Source organism: Zootoca vivipara, chromosome 5, assembly GCF_963506605.1.
Source record: "Zootoca vivipara chromosome 5, rZooViv1.1, whole genome shotgun sequence".
Lineage (NCBI taxonomy): Eukaryota > Metazoa > Chordata > Lepidosauria > Squamata > Lacertidae > Zootoca > Zootoca vivipara.
Genome location: NC_083280.1, coordinates 75,129,123 through 75,152,104, shown reverse-complemented (window position 1 = coordinate 75,152,104; position 22,982 = coordinate 75,129,123). Strand labels below are relative to the sequence as shown.

Here is a 22,982-nt window from a genome sequence, read left to right as displayed (position 1 = left end):
ATAGCTTGGCTGGTGACTGAAGAAGCAGGAGCTTAAGGGGAAGAGGACAGCAAGGGACGCAAGCAGCCTAGGAAGAAGAGTTGGAAGGGGGAATCCAGAGGTCATCAACGTAACTCCAAAGTTGAAGCCCAAAGGAGACCGAGACTTTTATGTTCACTGTGTTCAATTAGGTTAAATATCAGCACTTTTTGAGTCAGGGTCAAAATTTCCCGCTCAATACTAAATCTCAATGAGGTGATAAAAACCCATGTCTGGGCTGCAGCATTTCACAACGCAGGTGACTGAATGCTTTCTTGCTCTCTTGCTGTCACAGAGACATCCACTTATTTATACAGAGAAAATCAGCTCTCAAGAAAACAGGCAGCTCTGGCCTCACCCTGTATGCTAGATTTCTATGTGCAGGGATTATTGTTGTTGTTGTTGTTTTTATTATTGCTGTTGTTATCTATTGTTATTATTAACCATGGTTACTTTTGTTATTATCTACTATTCTAATTGTTTGTTTGCTTGTTTGCTTGCTTGTTTATTACCGGTATTATGGGAGCATATGATCATGTGAGCTCCACTTCTATTCCATGCCCTCCAAAATTTCTCCAATGAAAAAAAAGGACGTCCTAAGGAAAAGCGGGACATTCCAGGATAACACCAGAAACTGGTTCGGCTTCTGTAAATCCAGGTCTGTCGCTGGAAAATGGGGACGCTTTGAGGGTCTGCCAGTGATAACGAAGCCTCTGACTTTCTGAGGCAGCACACAAAGGGAACAGCCTCATGGCAAGGCCTCTTAGAAACACACTGTCAGAAAACAAGATACTGCAAAATTATTTTGTGGATCTTACAAACACACACCCATGAGGTATGGAGAAACCATAGATCACAGCAGTTTTCTTTTCTTCACGAGCCAGGATTTGTTTGATCAGAGACCAGATCTTAACGCTCGATTGCTTCCCATTGTGTATTTTTCTTTTAATTCAGGAGAACATATTTTATTGTCGTAGACAGGAAATTAGCTAGAGATAGTTGTTGTGCTTAGAGGCTGGGAGCCAGTACAGCCCAAGTCTAACCATAAGGATTAAGAAAGGAGACCTCCCAAGACTCTATTTCTGGAGGGAGGTTGTCGTCCCCACCATAGCCATTCATATGACATGTGGTCATTTCTCAGGGACTCCTGCATCTCAGGCCTACCACACCAAGCAACATACACAGAAGCAGTCCTCACAGGCCCGTCTTAGCCATAGAGGCTAGTGGCGCGGGGAACCACAGCACTGGGCACTGGAGGGCGCCAGGGAAGAGGTGCAGGGGCCACAGCTCAGTAGGGGCGGCAGCCTGCCCGCCGCCAGGGGGAAGGCAGGAGGAGGTGATCGGTGGCAGAGAGCCGGGCGCACAGCGATCAGCCCTCCATCCCTCTCTCCCTCCACCCGTCCCTCTCCAGCTGGTTTGCGTGCCCCGCCCGGGAGGTGGGCGTGATCCCCGGCGGCCGCCCCTCCTCTCAGCGCTGCAATTGGTGGCTGGAGTGCTTCTCCAGCCTACCACAGCAGCCAGCCAGCTCCCTCAGGGGTCGCCCTGCCACTTTGCGGCGGAGGGTGGGGAGCGCGGAGGCGAACCAGCACAAAGCGGCAGCTGCGGAGGAGAGCAGCGGCGGAGAGAGCCCCTCTGCCTTTCCCCACAGCCCCGTGCCTGCAGCTACTGCTGCTGCTGCCTCCTCCTCCCCCTCCCAACCGCCATCTTCCAGCCCCTGAGGCTGCGGCGGCTTCTATCTTTCCCTCCCTCCCCAACGGCGCCCTCCGTCCCAGGCTAAATTTTGGGATGGGAGGGGACGCCGGAGGGACCTTTGCGCCCTCCGCCCCAGGCTAAATTTTGGGAAGGGAGGGGACGCCGGAGGGACCTTTGCGCCATGGCGCTGGATGTGGTTAAGACGGGCCTGGGCCCTCAGGTTGCGGAAACCTCGGGATCCTACCGGACCTCTGGAATGGATCCCGTCCACAACTAGAGGTACCACTGTATTTAAATGGTCCTTCACATGATCAGCTTCTGTGGTGTTCTACACAGCAGCCAACAGACAAGTCCCTGCCCTGAGGTGCTTACACTGCAAACTGCCAAATTCACTGACCCAGACAAAATAAATTGTGAAGCACATCAAAGTTGCAACGATCTTTGTTCCTGAGCTCACATTCACGTCAAATCGATTGTACTTCAGCCTGCAACGGTTCCCACTTAAAAGGGTTTAACACTGCATGCCAAATAGCATGCCCTTGAAATAAAGAGGTGAGCGCTTGGCTTTCACCCCTTCGTCCATAGCTGATCTTTTATTTGTCAGGCTGAAAGTGTTAATCAATATGATTAATCAATGGAATTGCTTGGTTAACGTGGAAGCTGCAGATCAACCATTGCTCCCAGGGACATGCTAGCATAGCTGCTTCATGGGGTTTTGTGCATCCCTTAATTCCTCCAGTATTAAAAAATTCTATAGTTGAAGTCCAGGGCTGAAGGAAATCAAATGCACTGATTGACACAAAACATCAATTTCCGCAATCCAGATATTATATTATGCACACACACACTGCATTCATCCAATGAATAATGGAGCGGTATGACTGGGAATAGACTTTATTATTTTATATAGTTATGGTCTGTGTCGACCACAGCAAACTATGGCAAGTTCTTAAAGAAATGGGAGTACCTGATCACCTCATCTGTCTCCTGAGAAATCTCTATGTGGGACAAGAAGCTACAGTTAGAACTGGATATAGAACAACTGATTGGTTCAAAATTGGGAAAGAAGTACGACAAGGTTGTATATTGTCTCCCTGCTTATTTAACTTATATGCAGAATTCATCATGCGAAAGGCTGGACTAGATGAATCCCAAACCGGAATTAAGATTGCCGGAAGAAATATCAACAACCTCAGATATGCAGATGACACAACCTTGATGCCAGAAAGTGAGGAGGAATTAAAGAACCCTTTAATGAGGGTGAAAGAGGAGAGCGCAAAATATGGTCTGAAGCTCAACATCAAAAAAAACCAAGATCATGGCCACTGGTCCCATCACCTCCTGGCAAATAGAAGGGGAAGAAAGGCACTCGCCTGGTGCCTTAGTTACAAATCTTTAGGCACCAGGAAAAAACATTCCTCTTTAACCAGGCATTTAGCTGGCTGACATCTAATGCCGTTTTAAATGTGCTGTGGAAGCAGGGATTATTGGGTTATTTTTGTTTTCGTTTTTATTATGCATTTTGTGCTTTTTATATTGTAATGTGTTGTAAACCACCCTGAGATCTACAGGTATAGGGCATTATACAAATTTAATAAACAAAATAATAATAATTTTTACCCTGTTCCTTGGTTGTGTTTACACAACCTGCATTTCTACCCCACTGTCTGCTTTCGCCATTGGAGAAAACATGGCATTGACATGGGCAGGAAAGTTTCATGAATTTGTATGGTCTTTCAGACTTTCCAAACCTCCTTATAGTGAGGTTACCTGTCCTATCCTTAATCCTCCGATTTACAGAGCAATCCCTTACACATCTACTCAGAAGTAAGTCTCACTGAGCTCGGTGGGGCTTGCCCCCAAGTAAGTGGGAATAGAACTGCAGCCTCATATGCTTAAAAACATATCGTTAATGTTGAGTTGTTCAGGGTCTGGAAGCCACCACGCACCTGGTTTGAATCAAACTATGTACTGGCATATTCTTTCAAACAGAGGTTCTTAGCATCTTCTCCTTTGAAGATTTGTACTTTCTTAGTGCTCCATCCTAGCAATTAGGACAAAAATTAACAAATTCTGTTTTGCTCTCCTTTTTAAACCAAGGGGTTTAGTATCATTTTAGGAGTTCATCTCTGTGCCAATTAAGGATCTAAGAGTGAATCATTTCATTATACATATTTATATCCATGCATATGATACATGTGCAATTGGAGGATGATACACATTGCCTTCTAACACCTCAGTTTCATCCTACAAATTCCATGGTTGCTTTTCATCCAGCAGACTTCAAATAGAAACACTGTCGTCGTAAGTGAATCCATGCAGACATAGGGTTTTTTAAGAGCACATTTAAGGGATCTATGAACAAAAGGAGCCTGCACAAAAAGGAGATCCATCTGAAGTGAGAGTCTGTACAAAGGAAACTGATCAAGCTAATAGAATATTTTGCTGGTTTTGATTAGCTACTAATTCATTGGCTTTTTTATCTGCTCTGGTTTTGTTATATTTTATCATGCTTGTTTTCTTTCTCTGTTTCATTTTTGCTAGCCGCCCTGGACAGGTTTTGCTTGTGGAAAGGCGATATATAAATTTAATTAATAAATAAAAACATGTAGGATTGCTATTGCAGATCAAGCATAATAGGTAGTGCGTACTCTGTGCTGGAGAAATCCTATCTCAGTTCCATGAAAATATATTGTAGCATTTGCCATTAACGACTATACTAATTTGAATCATTAAAAAGAATAGAGAACATCAACTCCGGTGAAGAGCTGGGTTTTCAATCTAGCACCATGACAAAATATCGTGAAGGTACAATGCGTTTAAGAACATAAGAACAGATGAAAGGTTAATGTCTTCCAACAGCCTATTGTCACAATGGCCAACCAAGTGAGAAGCCTACAAGCAACCCACAAAGCACAACAGCACTCTCCATAGCATAGCAAACTACCGGTAGATGTAGAACACACACATGCCAATTGCCAAACCTCCCAGACCATGAAGGGCTAAAGAAAAACCTCAGATTCACAATTCTAGCTTCACCAGCTTGAGGCATGTTAAGGCATTGCCAGCAACCCCACAAGCTCAGGGCTTCATCCGATCCCATCACTCCGTCGTCAAATGCAGGAGAAATCCTAGTTTGACATAAAGGTCCCATAAATGAGTACAAACAATTCACACAAACACACACACACACACACCCAAAAATGGCACCCAATGTATCCACCAAAGGGCCACCATCCTAACTTGAATGCTTTGCACTGCTATTGGTAGTAATGACAGTGGAAATATTACGCAGCTCAATCCAACTCATGTTACTTGAAAATTCATTGAGTTCCATGAGAGTTGCTCCCTGGTAGGTGTGCACGGGATTGCCCAATCACAGAGATTTGGGGAGGGGGAGATGGGGCTCAATATCCCTGGGGAAGAGAGGAGCAAAATCTGGGTATCTGCAGGATTGGGCCACAGACAATTAGGTGGTCGGGAAAAGACACCGAACTAAGGATCAAGGGCGGCCAAGGGACAGTTCCAGGCAGACTTTAGTAAGCGAAGTCAGACCAGGTGAGGGACAGCGGAGTCTGAGACAGGGCAGCCATTTGCATTACCAAAAAAGAGGATCAAGGAGACAGCTTATTTGCATCAAATTTGTGTGTGTGCTAATTTGCACGTGTGCATGCGAATTTAGAAATGAATAATATAATTTCAATGGTGGGGGGGTGCCTGTGGCCTGTGTGCCTGCTCAGTCTGATATCCAAGTGCTAAATTTCAATGAGCAACTTCTCCAAGCTGGACTTGGATAAGACTTTGAACTTTGCCTTTCACCTGGCCTTCAGGGGGACAACTGCCCTCTATAAAGTAGGACACATGTCCACTGTAGATGCACATCGCCCAATCTATGGCACAGACAAACCTGCTAAGAGGAAGGGGAAATATTATAGGGAGACAAAAAAGGGCTGTGACCAATCACACAGCTGGGAAGCCTAGAGCAAGGCAGGACCAGTAAAGCTACATGGGCTGAGCTGGGCTGGGCTATTTTGTTGCACATTCTGTAGAGGTGCAGCGACTCCAGTCTATCTCCCAGAAGATCTGTGGGTTGAGCTGAAATGTGGCTGGTGGCCCTATCGCTTACGTACACGACCCTGATCACCAGTGGAAGCCAGTTGCCCAAATGATTAAAAATGCCGCCGCTTTGCATTTAAACGGCATTTCTTCTATTGTCATACAGTTATAGCGCAAATAGGAGAGCTTATTATTACCTGACTTTCTTCACGGTTTTTCCCATTTTCTGGTTTTGAAATAGATGTGGGCTTTCTGGATTTTAAGTTCCCCATTCCAACCCTCAATGTGCCATCACAGGGTGTCTGGGTATCTTGGAACACTGCCTGGTTTTCCTCTAAGACTATAGCTTTGTCTGGGTGGTTTTCCTTGTTTTCATCTCTAGAAGAAAATAAAAGCAAATTTTAAAAGGCACCGTGACGGGTGAGCAAGAAATGTAATGCTCAAGACATCATGCTCACAATTTATTTTTAGATTACTTTTGTTTAGCCCTCCCCCCCTTCCCCCCCTTTCCTCCTATTTAATTAACATTCCAGGACAGAGCTACGTACAAATGTAACATTTTTAAAACTACAAAAAATATCTCTGAAAAGTGAGGTGGCTGCGTTTGCCTAATCAGGCCATACCTCAGGCCTCTACAACTTTGTTGTTGTTTAGTCGTGTCCGACTCTTCGTGACCCCATGGACCATAGCACGCCAGGCAGTCCTGTCTAGCACTGCCTCCCACAATTTGGTCAAACTCATGTTCGTAGCTTCGAGAACATCTTCTACAACTTTAGAAGATGCTTTATACCAGGTTGTTCCTATGTTGGGATAGCTCAGTTGATAAAGCCTGAGACTCTTAATCTCGGGGTCGTGGATTCGAGCCCCACATTGGGCAAAAGATTCCTGTATTGCAGAGGGTTGGGCTAGATGACCCTCATGGTCCCTTCTGACTCTACAATTCTATATTTCTGTGTTATATCTAACGGCTCATGCATGTGGTCCAGTACTACTGTCTTTCCAGGGTCTTAGGCAGACGGCCTCCTCCATCACTTGCTGTTAGAGCCTTTTAGCTGGAGATACTAGGGAGTGAATCTGTGGCCTTTGCATTTCAAGCATATACTTCAGCTGTGCTGCTTTTAACTTAGGCATGAGCAACTTGGGCTTTCCCTTTCCTTTTTGTGAAGGGACAATCTGTCCGGAGCCACATGTGAACTGTGAGTGGGGTCACCCTTCTCTCTCACTGGCTTTCTGCCAACCCCTGCCAACCCCTTCTCCATCTCCCCTCCTCACTTAGCAGGCTACTGGGGGAAATGTCTGAACTGACAGTGGTGGACTTTGGGCTCTCAAATTTCTGTGGCACCCTGTGTGACACTAAACTTTGCCCCACCCCACCCCCACTTCTTGTGCTCCATTATATGACATTGTTGTGGCTCCCAATGTAACCGCACTGGCCATGCTACCCTAAAACTGCCTCTGGAACTGATCACAAAGAGAGGACTTTAGAAACGAAGCTGGGGGTCGCAAATAATTAGAGTAAGGGCCACACATGGTTCTATGGCCTCAGGCTGCTAACCACAGCACACTAAACATGTAGTGTAGCGTGTCCCACCAAATACGTGATAAATCTCTTGGTTTTGTCATCTGCCTGAGACTACAAAAGAAGAGGTTTTCTCAAGACCTAGCAGGCCCCAAGACTTGACCAGCTTTTGCTTAATGGGAGATAAACTGTACAGATATTTACAAAACTTATATACCACTACCAGTGCTTTTTTTCTGGGGGGGATGCAGAGGTACGCATACCCCTAAACATTTTGTGAATCTCTGTACTTTTGTCCATTTACTGTATTTATTTTTCCCAATTTGAACTATGAAATGGTGATTTTCTTGAGTCAAAATGAGAGTACCCCTAAACATTTTTAAGGGGGGGGAGCACAGACCACTACTATTTCACGTCGTCTTCCATGGGGCCCCTAAACAGTCTCCCATCCCAGCAATTGACAAGGATAAGACCTTCTCAGCATTAACAGTTTAACATCACGTGTCCTTGAGCCATTTTCAGGGAAATACTGGATAATTCCAAAAGAACTTCCTGCAAGAATTTGTGAACCTGGCAAGCATAGCCTGCCCTCACAAATACCTTTCTCTCACATCTAATTCTACTTTCATAAAAAAAATCTGAAAGTAATATTGTGCCTCTCTCTTTTCTACCCAGTATTATCTGTTAACTCCCAAAGTAATGACCCTTCATTTGCAGAAGTTTTTACTAATGACATACGAAACTAAACTCAGAGATTTCCCAAGTTCTAGGCAAAGTTTTATTATCTCCTGAAATTCCTCAGTGTATTTCTGGTCCAAGCTAAAATCTGAAAATTTGCCTCACATTGTGCAGCATTTAGTGGATAATAATGGGTTGAGGTAAGGGGGTATTGAATCCAGTATTTATCATAAAGTTTATCACCTTTGTTGCCCTAGCTTTATAGAATTATGTTTAGGTCTCCAGTCAGCTATGGAGTTGCTCTCTGGTAATAATTTATGCTTTGTTTGCAATTCCTAAGAAAGTAGTTCTTGAAAAATCTCTAAGATAAATTTTTAAAAGAGATCTGCTTGCTACATTTTATTTCCTTTTATAAAACACAATTGCTAGATACCTGTGAAGGGAACTGGCTGTTTGGTCTTCATGTACAGACTCTGTATCCTCGCCACACCTTGAAAATGGATATAAAATAATTATTGAGTTTTTTTCTACTTGGGTCTTTTTCAAGTAGCTAATATGTTCATTCTTAGGTCATAATCAATCAGTCTTTATTGCGGTCAAAGACCAGACAGGTTAGGTCACAAACGCTGTTCTGATAAATACAGTTGCTGGTTTTCATATGCTCTAAATAAAGCCTGTATAAAACAATCACACCGATTTCATCCTATGCCAGCACTCCTTACCCAAAGGAGGACTGTAAGAAGTTCCAGCACCTAATCCTATGCCTCTCAGGAGGGAGTTACTTCAGCTTTGTGCTGTACAAACCCACTGCTATCGTGAAACTTCCATCCAACCTAGCAAGCATGGCCAATGGCTAGGGATAATGGGAGCTGTCATTCAGAAACATCTGGAGACCCAAAGGTTCCTCGCATCTGGTCTACGGAGTCTGGGATTGGCCCAGTCCTGTAGGAACTTTTCATGTGGAAACCCAAAAGAAAACCATGGCAAATGCGCAAGAACACAAAAATGCATAACTAACTTTCACTTCAGCATTCTCATGCCTGCCTAGTAGACATTTCCACTGAGTTAGAAGCAATGGCAGCCCACCATCACCCCCAGCCCAAATTTTTAAGGGCTAGATGCAATTAGTCGGTCATGATGGGAAGTTGCTCTGCACATTCTCAGATGCTTTATTATTGTAACCCTGGCCTTCTGGAAGTCCCATTTATATTCGAACAGGAAAAGGCCATACTGGATGCCACAGCAAATTTCTCTGATTCAAAAAACGGCATTAATAATGTTTAATACCAATAAGGAATACTTCCAGTGTGGTTTTGAATGAACTAAAAATAAAGTAGATGGAGAGAGTTTTCAGAACTACTTCAATTTAAAAACCTGACAGTTAGAAAGGTCTCTGAAACTAAACATCCCCAGAATCCTATGGGAGAAATACAAGATGAATATTTAACACGAGCAACAGCGCCAGCAAAATAAGGACATTCCTTTGTGCAGTCCTAGTAGAAGGAGGCAGTAAAGCATATCGAAGGTTTCCGTGGCTATCAGTTTAAATCAACCTGTCTCCGCTGGATTGCTAAGTCCGCACAAATGCTGCACTTTCTCTCTCTCTCTTGCATTTATATTTCACAATTATTTTGCATTTATATTTCCAGTTTGCTGTCAGTGAAGTAGGGCCTATTCCTGATTTGAGAAACAGTCTGCAATGTGGTTGACCCCTCCACTATTTACAGCATCTGCCTTCTTTGGCACAATGATGGTATTTATACTCCGCGAAGAGCTTGATATACCCAACTCTCTGTCTCTCCAGAAGTTGCTACTGTTAGCTGTTTATGAGGAGGTACTCACTCAACTTCATATCACCCCAAAACTATTCTGCCCCCCCTTTTCTGTTATTGGAACAATTATTTAAGATACATTAACACCGTATGGAGTCATGGAATGCCCAACATATAAATAACAAAAGAATTACATGTTTGAGGGGTTTTATGTTTTTTTTTTTTTACAGGGGAAGGAACAGAGGGCAGAAGGGCACATGGTAGAAATTTATAAGATTATGCGTAGCATGGAGAAAGTGTCTCATAAGAAAAGAACCCAGGAACATCCTATTAAACTTATTAGCAGGAGATCTGGGACAGATAAAAAGAAGTATACCTTTACACAGAACATCATTAATTTATGCAATTTGCTGTCGCATCAGACCTGATGGCAGCCAGTAGCTTAGATGGCTTTCAAATGGGGATTAGACAAATTCATTGACAATAAATTTCTAAATGGTTGCCAATCATTGAGGGGGAGCACATAGAACCACAATGTTCAGTGCCAGCACATCCACTAGGAAACAACAGCAGTAGCAGGCAATTTCCTTCATGCACAGCTTGTGGGCTTCCCCAGGGCCCCCGGTTGGCCACTGTGAGAAAGAGGATGTTGGACTAGATAGAGCCTTTGAGCTGGTCTGTCTGGGCTCTCCTTATGTTCTTACATGATCCAGGACACCCTTTTATTACTAGAAATTACATGAGGCGTATTCCAAAATTCCAGGTGTTTTCCACCTGGAAAATGAAATGCAGCAAATTCGTGGCCCAAGACACCCCACTGGTAGACAATTCTATTATCTAACCATCAATGCTAAGGATATGACATTTGGTTCATATGGTAGGGGCCAGTAGAAAGCAAGCAAAACTACATCTCAATGTGGGCTGTGAGACTTTTCATTTGTTTGAATTAGAATTGGAAACATATTTGAGGATGCCTCCATTCAATTCCCCTCCCTTTGATTTTCTGTGTCATCACCGCCAACCTCATCCAATAGTCAGTTTGCATTTTGGTAGCACTGAGCATGCTCAGTCTTCATGGGACTATTTGGGAGGGTGAATTCTAAATATTTGGTTGTAATTTGGCAAACTTCAAGGCTATCAGTGGTGGCGGCTGTTTTGGCTGCTTAAGTGACCTTCAAATCAGAAAACAGGGGGCACTCAGCCGTAGTCAGAAATATGTATTTAGAAGCCCAGATAGCTCAGTCAGTAGATCGTGAGACTCTTAATCTCAGGGTTGTGGGTTTGAGCCCCATGTTGGGCTCAATTCTATTGATTTAAGATTGCAGTATGCAAACCATGTGAACCACTGTGTGTGAATCACATGTAAGCCAACCTGATAGAAAATAACCAGTTTGATCCAAAAAACTGAAAAAGCCACAAAGATACGAACCGACCAACCAGAGTCAATTTTTTTAAAAAATGTTGCTGAGTAAAAAGCCTTCCCTTGGGCCTTGCCATTATGAAGCCTAGTAATTAATTTTCTGCTTTCTTCGTCCAGTACCGGAGCCCAGATTGCATTATGAGGTAGATCGATATAAATATTATCATTAGCTACACATGCATATATCCTTTTGGTCACATCAGCTGTTGGGCCAGGGCTTGGTATATAGCAATGCAAGCTTTCTGTCCCTATGGAAATATAGCTTTTTCTCACAGGAAGACAAACATTGCCTGGCTCCGACAGACCCACTGCTGGTTCCACTCCTTGAGGAACATAGATTTATACTTAAAGATAGATCGATTTTTACTCAATATGTCTGCACATGCCCAGTTTACTGTTGTATATCAGTGTTGGCAGTCAAAGAATGCTTAAGGCGGTGACTACAGCTTGTGGCTCCCTTGGCACCACTTGGCCTCTTAATGCCGAATCTGAGCAACATTACAAACAGGGATTCAAACACAGAGTGTCCCCTGCTCTGTGCTTGTCACTTCCTCCTCTCACTGAAGCCTTACACCAGCAAAAAATAATAATAATCAGTTGCTCTGGGAGCAAAGCGGGTCATCAGGTATCGCCAACAAGAGGCAGCACTCTTGTTATTCTGCCCATGAGAAGCTCACTAAAAACAACCTCCCTGATTAGCTCTCTACCACAGCTCTAACGTTTTTATTTTATTTCATTTAAACAATTTATACACTACTTAACTACAATAGTTTTAAGCAGTTTACAAAGACACAATACAAAAAATAAAAAATCGGTTCAAACTATAAAATCAAACTTTCAACAAAAATGCCTTGTTAAAATTAAAAAGAAGTCTTCAGTAGGTGCCTGAGGCTCAGTAGAGATGGGGCTTGTCTGAGCTCAACTGGAAGGGAAAGCCATAAAATTGGGCCCACAATACTAAACACATATCTCCTGGTGGATATGAGCTGAGCATACAATCCATAGGGGGGCCACAAACTGTTACTCCCCCAAAGACCTCAGTGAATGGGTAGTCCTTGAGGTATTCTGGGTCCAAATCATTAAGGGCCTTGTAAATTAATACAAGAACCTCGAACGCGGCTCAGTAGTGTATAGACACCCTCTGCAGACTTTGGAGCACTAGGTTAATAGCACCAGACTATAGTCTGTCCTCGGCAACAGTCTGGTCACAGCGTTTTGCTTGGAAGTCTTTTATCAAACAGATTGCTATCATCATGCAGCTGATGGTGACTCACATGGGAACTCTGAGCGTGCTGCTGATCATCACCCTTCTAGGAATATTACATATTTATATACATTGCAGCTGGGAATGTAGCAAACGCACCACGGCATTGCTGTGATCTGAGGCATCCCCAAGCGTAGCATGTGCTGAGTTCTAAGTGACCTTAGGTGTAAAAAAAGGGGGAACAGCTTTTGCAATAGTAGTAGGGTAGCAGGTATTGGCTTTCCAACAGAATTTTTGTACATGCATTTCTGCTGCAGTAGAGAGAAGACCTAATAGTATCAGGAGACTGGTATCTACGTAGCAAGGGATACCAGCAACAGGGGCAGGCAGGCGTCAAGCAGAGCTGAGAAGACCTGAGACTAGATCTTTTGCACAAATGAAGCATGCCTCACAACTTTAAGACTTCCTGAAAAGGGCGCAGTGAAGGGCATTAAGCACTATATTAGGTTGGGCAACTTCAGGGCTGTGCAATGGTGCATGCCAAAGGCAATATATTTTCAATATCCTGTTGCCATGTTGGCCGCACTACTGATGAACTGAGATATGGATTTATAAGAACTTGAGATTGTTGCACACTGAGAGAATTGTCATTATAAAATACATGTAACACTGTGGTCTTCTTCACTCAGAACCTTTAGCCAGTGCAGGAACCAAAATATCAGCGGGGAAATAGCTTCATATAAGCTTCTTCAAGGCCCCACAGTCTGGAAAGTTTTGAAATCATGTAACTACAATGTAAGGATTAGAGTTCACTGCTCAACCAGCACCACTCACATTTTGCCATAGACATTTCAAGTAGTGCCCCCTTTTCCAATCCCATAGAACCTACCTCCCCTTTCCCCAGCAATTTCCCAGTAATTATTGTTGCTATTGTATGAGTCGCCAGCCTACAAAATGCCTCCCACAACACCACCAAAGACAAAGCAGAGATATAAATGAGCAAAAACCTGCAAGGAAGCTAATTAAAAAAAAAAATGAGTTATCACACTTTATACACCCAAGGAAAAAGGGAGAATGCTATTTTATATTTCACAAAAATTCTAGGAATGATCCATACAGTTAAGTGTCCTGTCTGCCATGGAACTTAAGTGAGGGAGAGGCCTAAGAGACTCCAAAACTGAAAGCCAGCCCTGCCATGCATGGGGCTCCCATTCTCTAAAGGAGTCAGCACTGCATGCATGTTCATGGCGCATAAGGCTATGTGTCTATAGACATCATGGCTAAATAACAGCCTGAGACTCTAAGGCAGTGTGCCTTTGGGATCAGATAGCTGTTGTGCTCATGTTCTGCATGTGTGCTGCCCAGAGACATCTGGTAAGCCACTGGGCAGGGCTATTAAGATTACCTCATGTTCCTGTGCGTGACAAGAGCTAGCCAGGGAGTGAGAAAAATGTGCCCCCATTATGCTATTTGCCGTAGGGATGGATTGTGCTTTTTAAGTCATGAAGGGTCGCCAACCTTTTCGGGCCAATGGGCAGATATGGAATGTTGAGGAAAGCACTGTGGGCGCCAGTCACAAAATGGCTGCCACATCTACAAGAGCAGAGATGGGACCCACAGAAGGGTACAGGCCTGTCCTCCCCTACCACCCCAATCGGCAGGAGGAAAGGGGGCCTACCTACACCAACCACCGATGCGCTCGCTCACAGGAAACTCTTTACACATCTCCCTCTTGAGAGGCACAAGATGGAATCCAACACAGCCCTATGGAGATTGCTCTGTCAGTGCACAAGCATTTCTACATATCTGGAAAAACAATCCCCCCCCTCCTCTCCACACACACTGATCTTCCAGAGTAGGGAGTGGGGGGAGGCAAGGTAGTTGAACCAAGTCATCACACTACCCTCTCTTTATAAAGTGTGCATCCCCAGACTGACAGGAAGAGAGAAATAATGTGTGTCAGAGAGGTGGGGGAGAACAGATGTGTCCCCCCCAACTATCCATGAACCACCACGTGTCACCCTCAGGTGGAGGGAAGGTTTCCTACCCTGGAGGATAGCATTACAGAATAAAGAATTACACGCTGGTTGGTTTACAGAAAACCCAGAAAGCAGAACCACTATATTACAGCCAGGGGGAGGGGAAGTCTGCCAAGGATGTAGAAAAAAATTAAGGACAAATAAATAATAATAATCATTTACGGTCAGCACACATGTATGCAAACTAAGTGACTGTCATTTACCTACTTATTATATTGCTTTAGTCTTTTTCAGGTTCTGCCACTCAGAGGCACCTACCATTTAAGGCCAAATAGCACAAGACACCAGAGATCGAATTTTAAGTATTCAGGCCAATGGCACTTCAGAGAGTTTGATCCTTTCCCCTCTGCCAATTTTCTTGATCTGTGGTGGCCCCTTAAAAGCTGTCATTATGTCCCATAGCGGAGCCAAGGGCAGCTCGGGGGGTGGGGCAATGTAAATGGGGAAATTGGCATAAAGGGGGAGCTTCACCACTTTAGCCGATTTTCAGTGAAAACTAAAACACCAGGAAACCAGGCCACTCCAAGACGTGGTGCTGCATGAAGCTACAAACACCCACTCCCACCCCATTGCCAGCTGTAGCAAGCACTGCTCTATACTGGGTAGAGTGGTGGCAGTCAGAAGGAACAGCCAGTGGCTGCCCCAGAGTGACTGTTCCCTCTGTCTAACAGTTGGGCTGGCCCTATTTGGAGATTTCCTACATCTTCAGCTGCTACAGAATTGCTTTCTGAAGATGCCTGAATTTGTTTCTCCTTCTCAGCCTTGTGAACTTTGAAATGTTATTGTTTTTTCAGAGGGGAAGCAATTAAAAGCAAATAGGAGGTGTGTCAGCAAATTGGAGGATACAAAGTAGTAACTGCTTGGCTTTAGTGCTTGGGTCGGAAATATGGCGTCTCTGAAAATGGAGTTTCCAAAGGCTAGCAGCCCTTGATGGTTTTCTAATCTTCTTAAGAGCCATTTGAGGCAGTGCAACCTTTGTTTTCCAAAGTTTCCAAAACTGGCACCTCCGGTTGTGCACGGGATCCATTCTGGAGCTCCGGTCAGATCTCGAGGAATTCGCAACCAGAGATGCCTGTTCTGCACATGAACGCAGTTCATAGAGTGCTTTTGCACATGCGCGCGCAGCGGAACCCAGAAAAATATTTCTGGGTTTGCCGCATGCGTAACCCAAAGGATACACAACCAGAGGTATGCGTATCCAGAGGTACCACTGTACTCCTTTTCATCACAGGAAAATTGGTGGATGGGTTGGAAGGTCGTAGCGTGGCATATCAGCAAATCTAGAAGTAACATATGGTTTGAGAAACTCTCTCAAGCAGCTGGTACAGCATAAGGCTCTAAATTTCAGGGATATGGGTTTGAGCCCCACATTAGGCAAAAGATTCCTGCATTGCAGGGGGTTGGACTAGATGACCCTGGTGGTCCCTTCCAACTCTATACAATTCTATGATTCTCTGCACCATGCAGTGGGTGCTCGGGGGCAATCTATAGGTCAACAGGATTTCCTACCTTTAAAAGTAACAAAAATTAAAGCCCCTACCTACGGGAGAAGGGGGGAATCATACTGGGGTCAATACTGCTGTGAGGGGGAGATTTTCAGATTTATATCCAACACCACCGACACCTTATTTGCTGGGGGGAAGCATACATGTCGCATATGCAAGGTCTCTCCCCCCTGCAAGGTAAATAGAAGGGGTGTGTGATTAAAACAGGGGGGGGGGTTAACTTCCACTTGGCCACCATTGTGGTCACAATTTGCCATCCTGCCCCAACCCACAAAAAGACCCTGTTCACTAACCCCCCCATCTGATGTGTCCAGCAGCACCCTCAAATACCTGGGAAACCCATTTCTCCCCAGCATCTGTTATTCAGAAGTGAACTGGTTCTGGTTCCATTTATCCATGGGCGTAGCCAGGAGGGGTGGGGGGCAGCTGCCCCCCATTGACCATTTGTGTGCAGATAACTCAGTTCTGTCCCCCTCCTAACATAAACCCCACCCCACCCCACCCCGAATAAATCCTGGCTATGCCTATGCATTTATCTAATGTCAATAACAGGTATGCACAGGTAGACCTTGGATAGGGCAAGTGGGAGGAGCTTGGTGTGGGTGGAGCTGAGGGGCAATGGGGTAGGGGCCTGACTTGGCACAATGTGTAGGCCTTATAGCACTCCCACTTTTCAGTAGCACCTGCTGGCAGCACTGCTTATTGCTAATGAAACAATACATATAATCCCTCCTGCAGTACTTTTAGTCTTGAAAATGCACCTTTATGCATGTGTTTAATGCATTTTGTTGCGTTCCCACCATTTCCACAATGGAAAACTGTACTCCACACATAAACGAATCCATAAATTGTTTCCCTGCTCCTGACCTTGCTGAACCCTCATGTTTCCTAGCTCCAAAAATATAACAGCCCGGGGGGGGGGGGGGAAGTGATGCAAAAATAGACCACAATATTCCAGGCATGGCACATGTTCTAGAGATCCACAACTGCGGCTCGCAATAAACTCAGCAATATTCAGATATGAAAATTACACCTTGAAGGAAAGCAGCATCAGGGTTTTAAAATAAAATAAAATCTACTTATCTATAATAAATCTATAATAAAATGAATAAAATTTTATTTTATTTATAAATAAAAAAATGCATATATATATATATATATATATATATATATATATATATATATATATTGCACTGTGCATTAACTTCCAACAAGGCGAGGGGTGGGGAGGGCAGATTTTGCCAAATCTACAGGAATTCAGAGGTTTTCCCTGAAAACATGCTTTATGGGGTGGTCCGTCCCCCACACCTCCCCGCTTCTGCCGTCACTTGCTACAGAGCTCATGTGCTCTCCTAACCCTCACGTACTGGCTCGCCCCGATTTACAACCAGCTGGATCGTCACCCTCTTTTCTCTCGAGGCGTGCCCTAGGCATAAAACTCGTCCTCTCCGCAGAACCGTGCGAATCCAAAGCAGGAAGGAACCCCGCCATCTGCACCAACGCTGACACCCGTACTAGAGGTTGCCAGGCGCGTCCAGCTGCTAAACAGTTAACTACTCCCTGCACGTAGAGAGAGGTTGCTCGCTTATTGTGTTGCAATTCGGCCGGCTCGTAATTTAATGATGACTACGGGAGGGGATATGTTTCCCCAGCCCCCTTTCCTTTCCTGCCTGCCTTCCATGCAAAGGGTTTGAGCAACGTATCCATTGGCCAAAAAGCATACCGTTGCCATTCATCATGGGGGGGGGCAGGCACTAGGCAGCCGGGGGGCAGCCACTGAAAGCAGGCACACTTACTCTGGCAGAGCCGAGCTGCTGAAGGAATGGTCCTGGATGCTGAAGCAGAAGCAAGAAAACATCGGAGGGCAGATCAGAAAGGCGGGCAGGCTCCTTTTCCGCCGCCTCCTCGGATGCTTCTCAGCGGCTGCAACCCATGCAGAGGCATGGCACGGCGAAGGCGAGATTATCCTGCGGGCGGGCGCGCGCGCCGGCTAGCTCGGCGTACACAAGGCTGTATCCTGGCATCTTCTGCACATGCTCACCATCCGAGGACCCCCTGGGATTTCTGCGTGTAAGCCTTGCTGGAAACCACAACGCCCATCAGGCACTGCTGTTGCTGCGCTGAATGAAGGTACAGAAACAAGGGCTAGGCGAGGAACGCGACGCGCTCGCCCTTGCGCGCGTCTTGGGGGACTGCGTTGGGGCGGAGGGAGCAGCCCGCGCGCGCACCTCGATCCCAGGCTTTTGGCGCGAGCCTCTTGCCACACTTGTCTGTCCCTGCGGTAGGTGCGAGGATCAGGATGGGCTCCCTCTTCTCCCTGCCGCCAGGATGAGTCATCTTCGGAGATTCCCTTTCGCAGGTTCTGCTCAGCAGCGCGACGCCTCCCGGGAGAGAGAGCGAGAAAAATATCCCGCGCCGCTTGGAGAATTAGGAGGAGGAAGCGCGCTCACTACTGCAATTATGGCGATTCAAGAGGTGAAGTTGTTTCACTGTGTGAGAGAGAATCATAACACTGTAGAGTTGGAAGAGACCCCGAGGATCATCTAGTCCAACCCCCTGCAATGCAGGAATCTCAACTAAAGCATCCAGGACAGATAGTCATGCAACCTCTTCTTAAAATCCACCAGCTCCTGAGGGAGTCCATTCCACTGTCAAACAGCTCTGTCAGAAAGTTCTTCCCGATGTTTAGTCGGAATCTCTTTACTTGTAACTCGAGGCCATTGGATTGAGTCCTATCCTCCAGAGCAGGAGAAAACAAGCTTTCTCCATCTTCCATGTGACAGCCCTTTAGATATTTGAAGATGGTGGTCCTATCTCCCCTCAAGTCCCCTCTTTTCCAAGCAAAATATACCCAGCTCCTTCCATCATTCCTCATAAGGCTTCAAGCTGCCTTCTCCATACACTTGATCTTTCACAGGGCAAGAGGATGATGAAGAAGAAGAAGAAGAAGAAGAAGAAGAAGAAGAAGAAGAAGAAGAAGAAGAAGAAGAAGAAGAAGAAGAAGAAGAAGAAGAAGAAGAAGAAGAAGAAGAGGAATTGGTGTTTGGGGAAACAGAGGTTACAGCACTAAATATAGAACACTGTATGCACCTGCAGAGAATAATCTGTCTATACCCTGCCCCAGATCTCCCTCCCCCAAGAATAAATAATTTGAAATGTAGGTAGGACAAGGACAGGCAGGGGTGTACCTAGGGTTTGGCAACTTGGCTGCCACCAAGGGTGCAGGCCCAGGAGGGCACAAAACTATCACCTCTCGGCTCTGGCTCAGAGTGGCCTTTCCTCCCATCACCAGCCCAAAGGATTGGCTTTGCTTGCCCTCAGTGTTGTTGTCACCAACATTGGATAGGTTTTGTGCCACAGTGATGTCATCACATTTCATTTACATTTCCTGATAGTTTGGGATCACTTACAGAAGACAAAATCCCAGGTAAACACAAATGGCACCAAAGCAATAATTGTAAGGGAAACCAGAGGCTATAAATGCCTGTGAACACTTGGGGAGTGTGTGAGAGAAATTTCACTGTTTGGCAACCCACCCACCCCCTGGATATCTTGCCCTTAAAAAGAAGAAAAATACCTTTTTACCTCAACAATATTCAAGGATGAAAATCAATGCAGCTCTGTTTCCTACACCATGTCTGTGCTATGTGATAAAGCCACCACGTACACTTGTAAGGAATATTTGTCTGAAGCCAGTGGAGTATTCAGTCCTAGCAACAGAATAATGATATTTGTAATCTGGGGGAATAAAATGTTTGCTCAGCTGGTGCATAGGCAGCACGGTGAATACTAGAGAAATCCACATTCCTTGGTGTACAGGAAAAGTGAGCATCTCTGCTTGGTTGCTTGTGGCATTTGCTGTCAGCCCTACAAAGCAGGATTCACAGCGATTGCAGGGCCTTTATTTGTATGTTATCTTTCACAGAGCCTAGATTACTTTTTCTGAACTGCCCCCCACATTGTCCTAGTGACCATTAGGGTTTACATTCTGTTCTGCAGCATACAAGATTATTTCTGGAGAAATAAGTTTTTTTTAAAAAAAAAAATATCAAGATGACTCCGGTTGAAGGAATGATATTGCAAGTAGAAGCCCAAGCTGAGGCTGCTGACTAGTAAACTTAAAAATATTTGCTTACAACACACACCTCTACAATCTTGGCTCCCAAACTATGGGAGTGCAAGAAAAAACGGGGAAAGCACCCCAAATGAACAAGATAAAAAGGAAAGCGGACCCCAATGTTCACTGATGCAAATCTCTTAAAGTTCACTGTCTTTTGAAGTAAAACACTCCTCCTTTAGGAGCTATTAACAAAAACAATGGACAGTATTAGTGCCAATGGTTCTTAAACAAATGATAAATTGATTTGGGATTATAGTCTCTACAACCCCCCATTCACTACTTAAAAGAATTTTGAAGGTAATAATGAATAGGGGGTGGTTATGGTTATTTGTTTCCTGCCAACCTAGCAGTTCGAAAGTACATCAAAAGTGCAAGTAGATAAATAGGCACCGCTACCCTGGGAAGGTAAACGGCATTTCCGTGTGCTGCTCTGGTTCGCCAGAAGCGGCTTTGTCATGCTGGCCACATGACCTGGAAGCTATACGCCGGCTCCCTCGGCCAATAATGCAAGATGAGCGCCGCAACCCCAGAGTCGGTCACGACTGGACCTGATGGTCAGGGGCCCCCTTCACCTTTTATGGTTATTTGTTATAATTCTTTGGCAGCTGTTAGGTTGTCTGTCTGGTGTTTTGGATCTAGGTTGCATTCACATTTAAGAGGGGGAAGGGCTGAATTGCAACTCCCATCATTCCTGGCAACTAGCCATGCTTGCCGGGACATGGGAGCAGAGGCGCCCTTCCCATAGGAGTTAGTGGCTCGTTGTGCCAGGGCGCCGGCCTCTCAGGGGTGCCCCAGCATTGGCGGGGCGCAACAAGCCACTAAGCCTCCTCTCCCTCGGCCGCAGCACTGCTGGGGCAAGGGGGGCGTCTCTTTTCAGCTCTGTATACAAACGCACAGGCTGATCCTGATTGGCTGAAGAAAGGCAACAACAACAGCCGGGACGCGGGCTCGGAGGTCACCAGAGTCGCCGCCGTGGCTTCTCCTGCTCCTCCTCACCTCCCTCTCGGTGGCGTCTGCGTCACATGCCTCTCGTGAGCAACTCACTGGCCAGGCCAGCTCCTTGCGGCTGCTGGGCAGCAGCGAGAGCACCAGCAGTGGGCTGTAGTCAGGCAGCCCCAATGGCGCCCTCCGCCCCAGGCTAAATTTTGGGAAAGGAAGGGGGCGCCGGAGAGCCCTTTGCGCCACGGCGCTGGATGTGCTTAAGACGGCCCTGCATGGGAGTTGTAGTTCAGCAACATCTGGAGGGCCAAGGTTCCAAACACCTGCCCTAAGCAAACCTTAAGCCTGAATCAGAGTAAGAGGTTCTTATTCTGTCTCACACGGAAGTTGTAGCTGTAACTTAATGTGTGCATTTAACAATTTAATAATTAGTACAATGAAGCTTCATTGCCTTTGATCTTATGAGGCTGTTTACTCAATAATAATTACTTGTTTCTGTTGACTACATGGGCAGGGTTATGGTTTAATGTGCACAGGTTGTTTACAAGACTTTGCAGAGAGGGTTCCTCTGATGAGAAATTCCAAAGCTTAAAATCTATGATTAATGAACAGATTCCACAGATTAAGTGATGAATGCTTTCAGCTCTGCTGAGAATATTACTTGTTTGGGTTTCACTGCCTTATAATTCTCCAGAATGGCCATGGGCCTCGCTTCCTGTTTGCAAATAAGGTTCGTGACCAAATCTGCAGTTCTTCTCACTTCACTTTTTTTCCGGAAGGGTTACTCATATTTATACATAGTGCTAACAGCACTGACTAAAACCTCAAAGGAGAAATATTAACAATGATGTAAGATGCTGTAAAGGTGCAGAGTAGGAGATAAGAGTTTTAGCATAGAAATGACTAACCAGGATTTAAGGGTTTAAAAAAAATAAAAATAACCCACAGAGAAAAGCACACGAAGCATTATGGTTTAGGTTTTTAAGTAGAAACTTTGGCTCTGTTGCTCTTTGGCATGTGCATTTGAAATCTCTGACATGGTAAAAGGGAAAGGAACTGGGAGTGTCACAAGAGTGACGTAATCAGTGTTTCCACCAAATGAGAAAACAGAAAAGCGCCTCCAGGGCAGGGTTTAAGTTCATGGCTTGCATCTACAAAGTCTTGAGCTCAATCTGCAGCACCATCAGTTAAAAGAATCCCAGGTTGCAGAAGAGGGAAGGGTCTTGCCTGACTTTATGGAGAGCTGCTGACTTTGGGACCCTGGGTGAGGGTGATGGGAGTTTCAGCCCCAAACATTTGGAGGGCACAACATGGTAAGGCTGGAGAAGACAATCCTGGACTACATAGACCAGGTGTGGGGAACCTCTGGCCCTCCAGGTGTTGCTGAACTATCATCATCCCTAGTCGCTGGCCATGCTTGCTGGGACTGATGGGATCTGTAGTTCAGTAACATCTGGAGTGCCAAAGGTTCCCCACATTGGTCTGTGCCAATGACCTGACATTATGCTATATAAGGCAGCTTTGTAGTTTGCCTCCACAATCTTAAACAAACTTAACTGTGTTAAGTACCACTGAATACAGTGGAATTTACATCTGAGTGAACAAGCCTAGGATTGTGCTATGAACCAGGTTATAGTTCTGCACCTGTCCCCCTTAGCCAATTCATGGTGGCTATGGGCAGGGTAGATGAAGGAAAGTGTCCTCTCCACTACCACACACCCATGTCAAGTGGTAGGTCCCTTAGTGAGTCTCCTGCTCCATGTCACAGTGAGACACTGAGGTACTGTCCACCACCCTGGGTATCTGGGGTGTTCCTGTTCACATACTGAGTTCAGGATAAATGCATACACATTTAAAGATGGCAGCAGTGGTCTGTTTTTTCCCCCCTCAAGTGGGCTTTATATGGACATAAGAAGAACCTGCTGGATCAGGCCAGTGGCCCATCTAGCCCAGCATCCTGTTCTCACAGTGGCCAACCAGATGCCTGTGGGAACCCCACAAGCAGGACCTGAACAAAACA

At 45.3% G+C, this 22,982-nt stretch overlaps 1 protein-coding gene across 5 annotated transcripts in view; it reads right to left on the bottom strand.

Moving 5' to 3' along the window:
- Positions 1–18,779, bottom strand: part of FAM13C (family with sequence similarity 13 member C) — a 61,678-nt gene extending 42,899 nt beyond the window's left edge. For 3 of the 5 annotated variants that reach the window (XM_035137981.2, XM_035137984.2, XM_035137985.2), the window contains exons 1-3: positions 17,700–18,779; positions 8,397–8,453; positions 5,964–6,144 (exon numbers count right to left, since the gene is read on the bottom strand). In XM_035137981.2, coding sequence (XP_034993872.2) covers positions 5,964–6,144; positions 8,397–8,453; positions 17,700–17,761 — 300 coding nt within the window. In that variant the 5' untranslated portion in view covers positions 17,762–18,779. The remainder of the gene's footprint in view (positions 1–5,963; positions 6,145–8,396; positions 8,454–17,699) is intronic. The other 2 variants (XM_060274963.1, XM_060274964.1) reach the window with 2 other exon arrangements.
- Between the last annotated feature and the right edge of the window lie 4,203 nt (positions 18,780–22,982).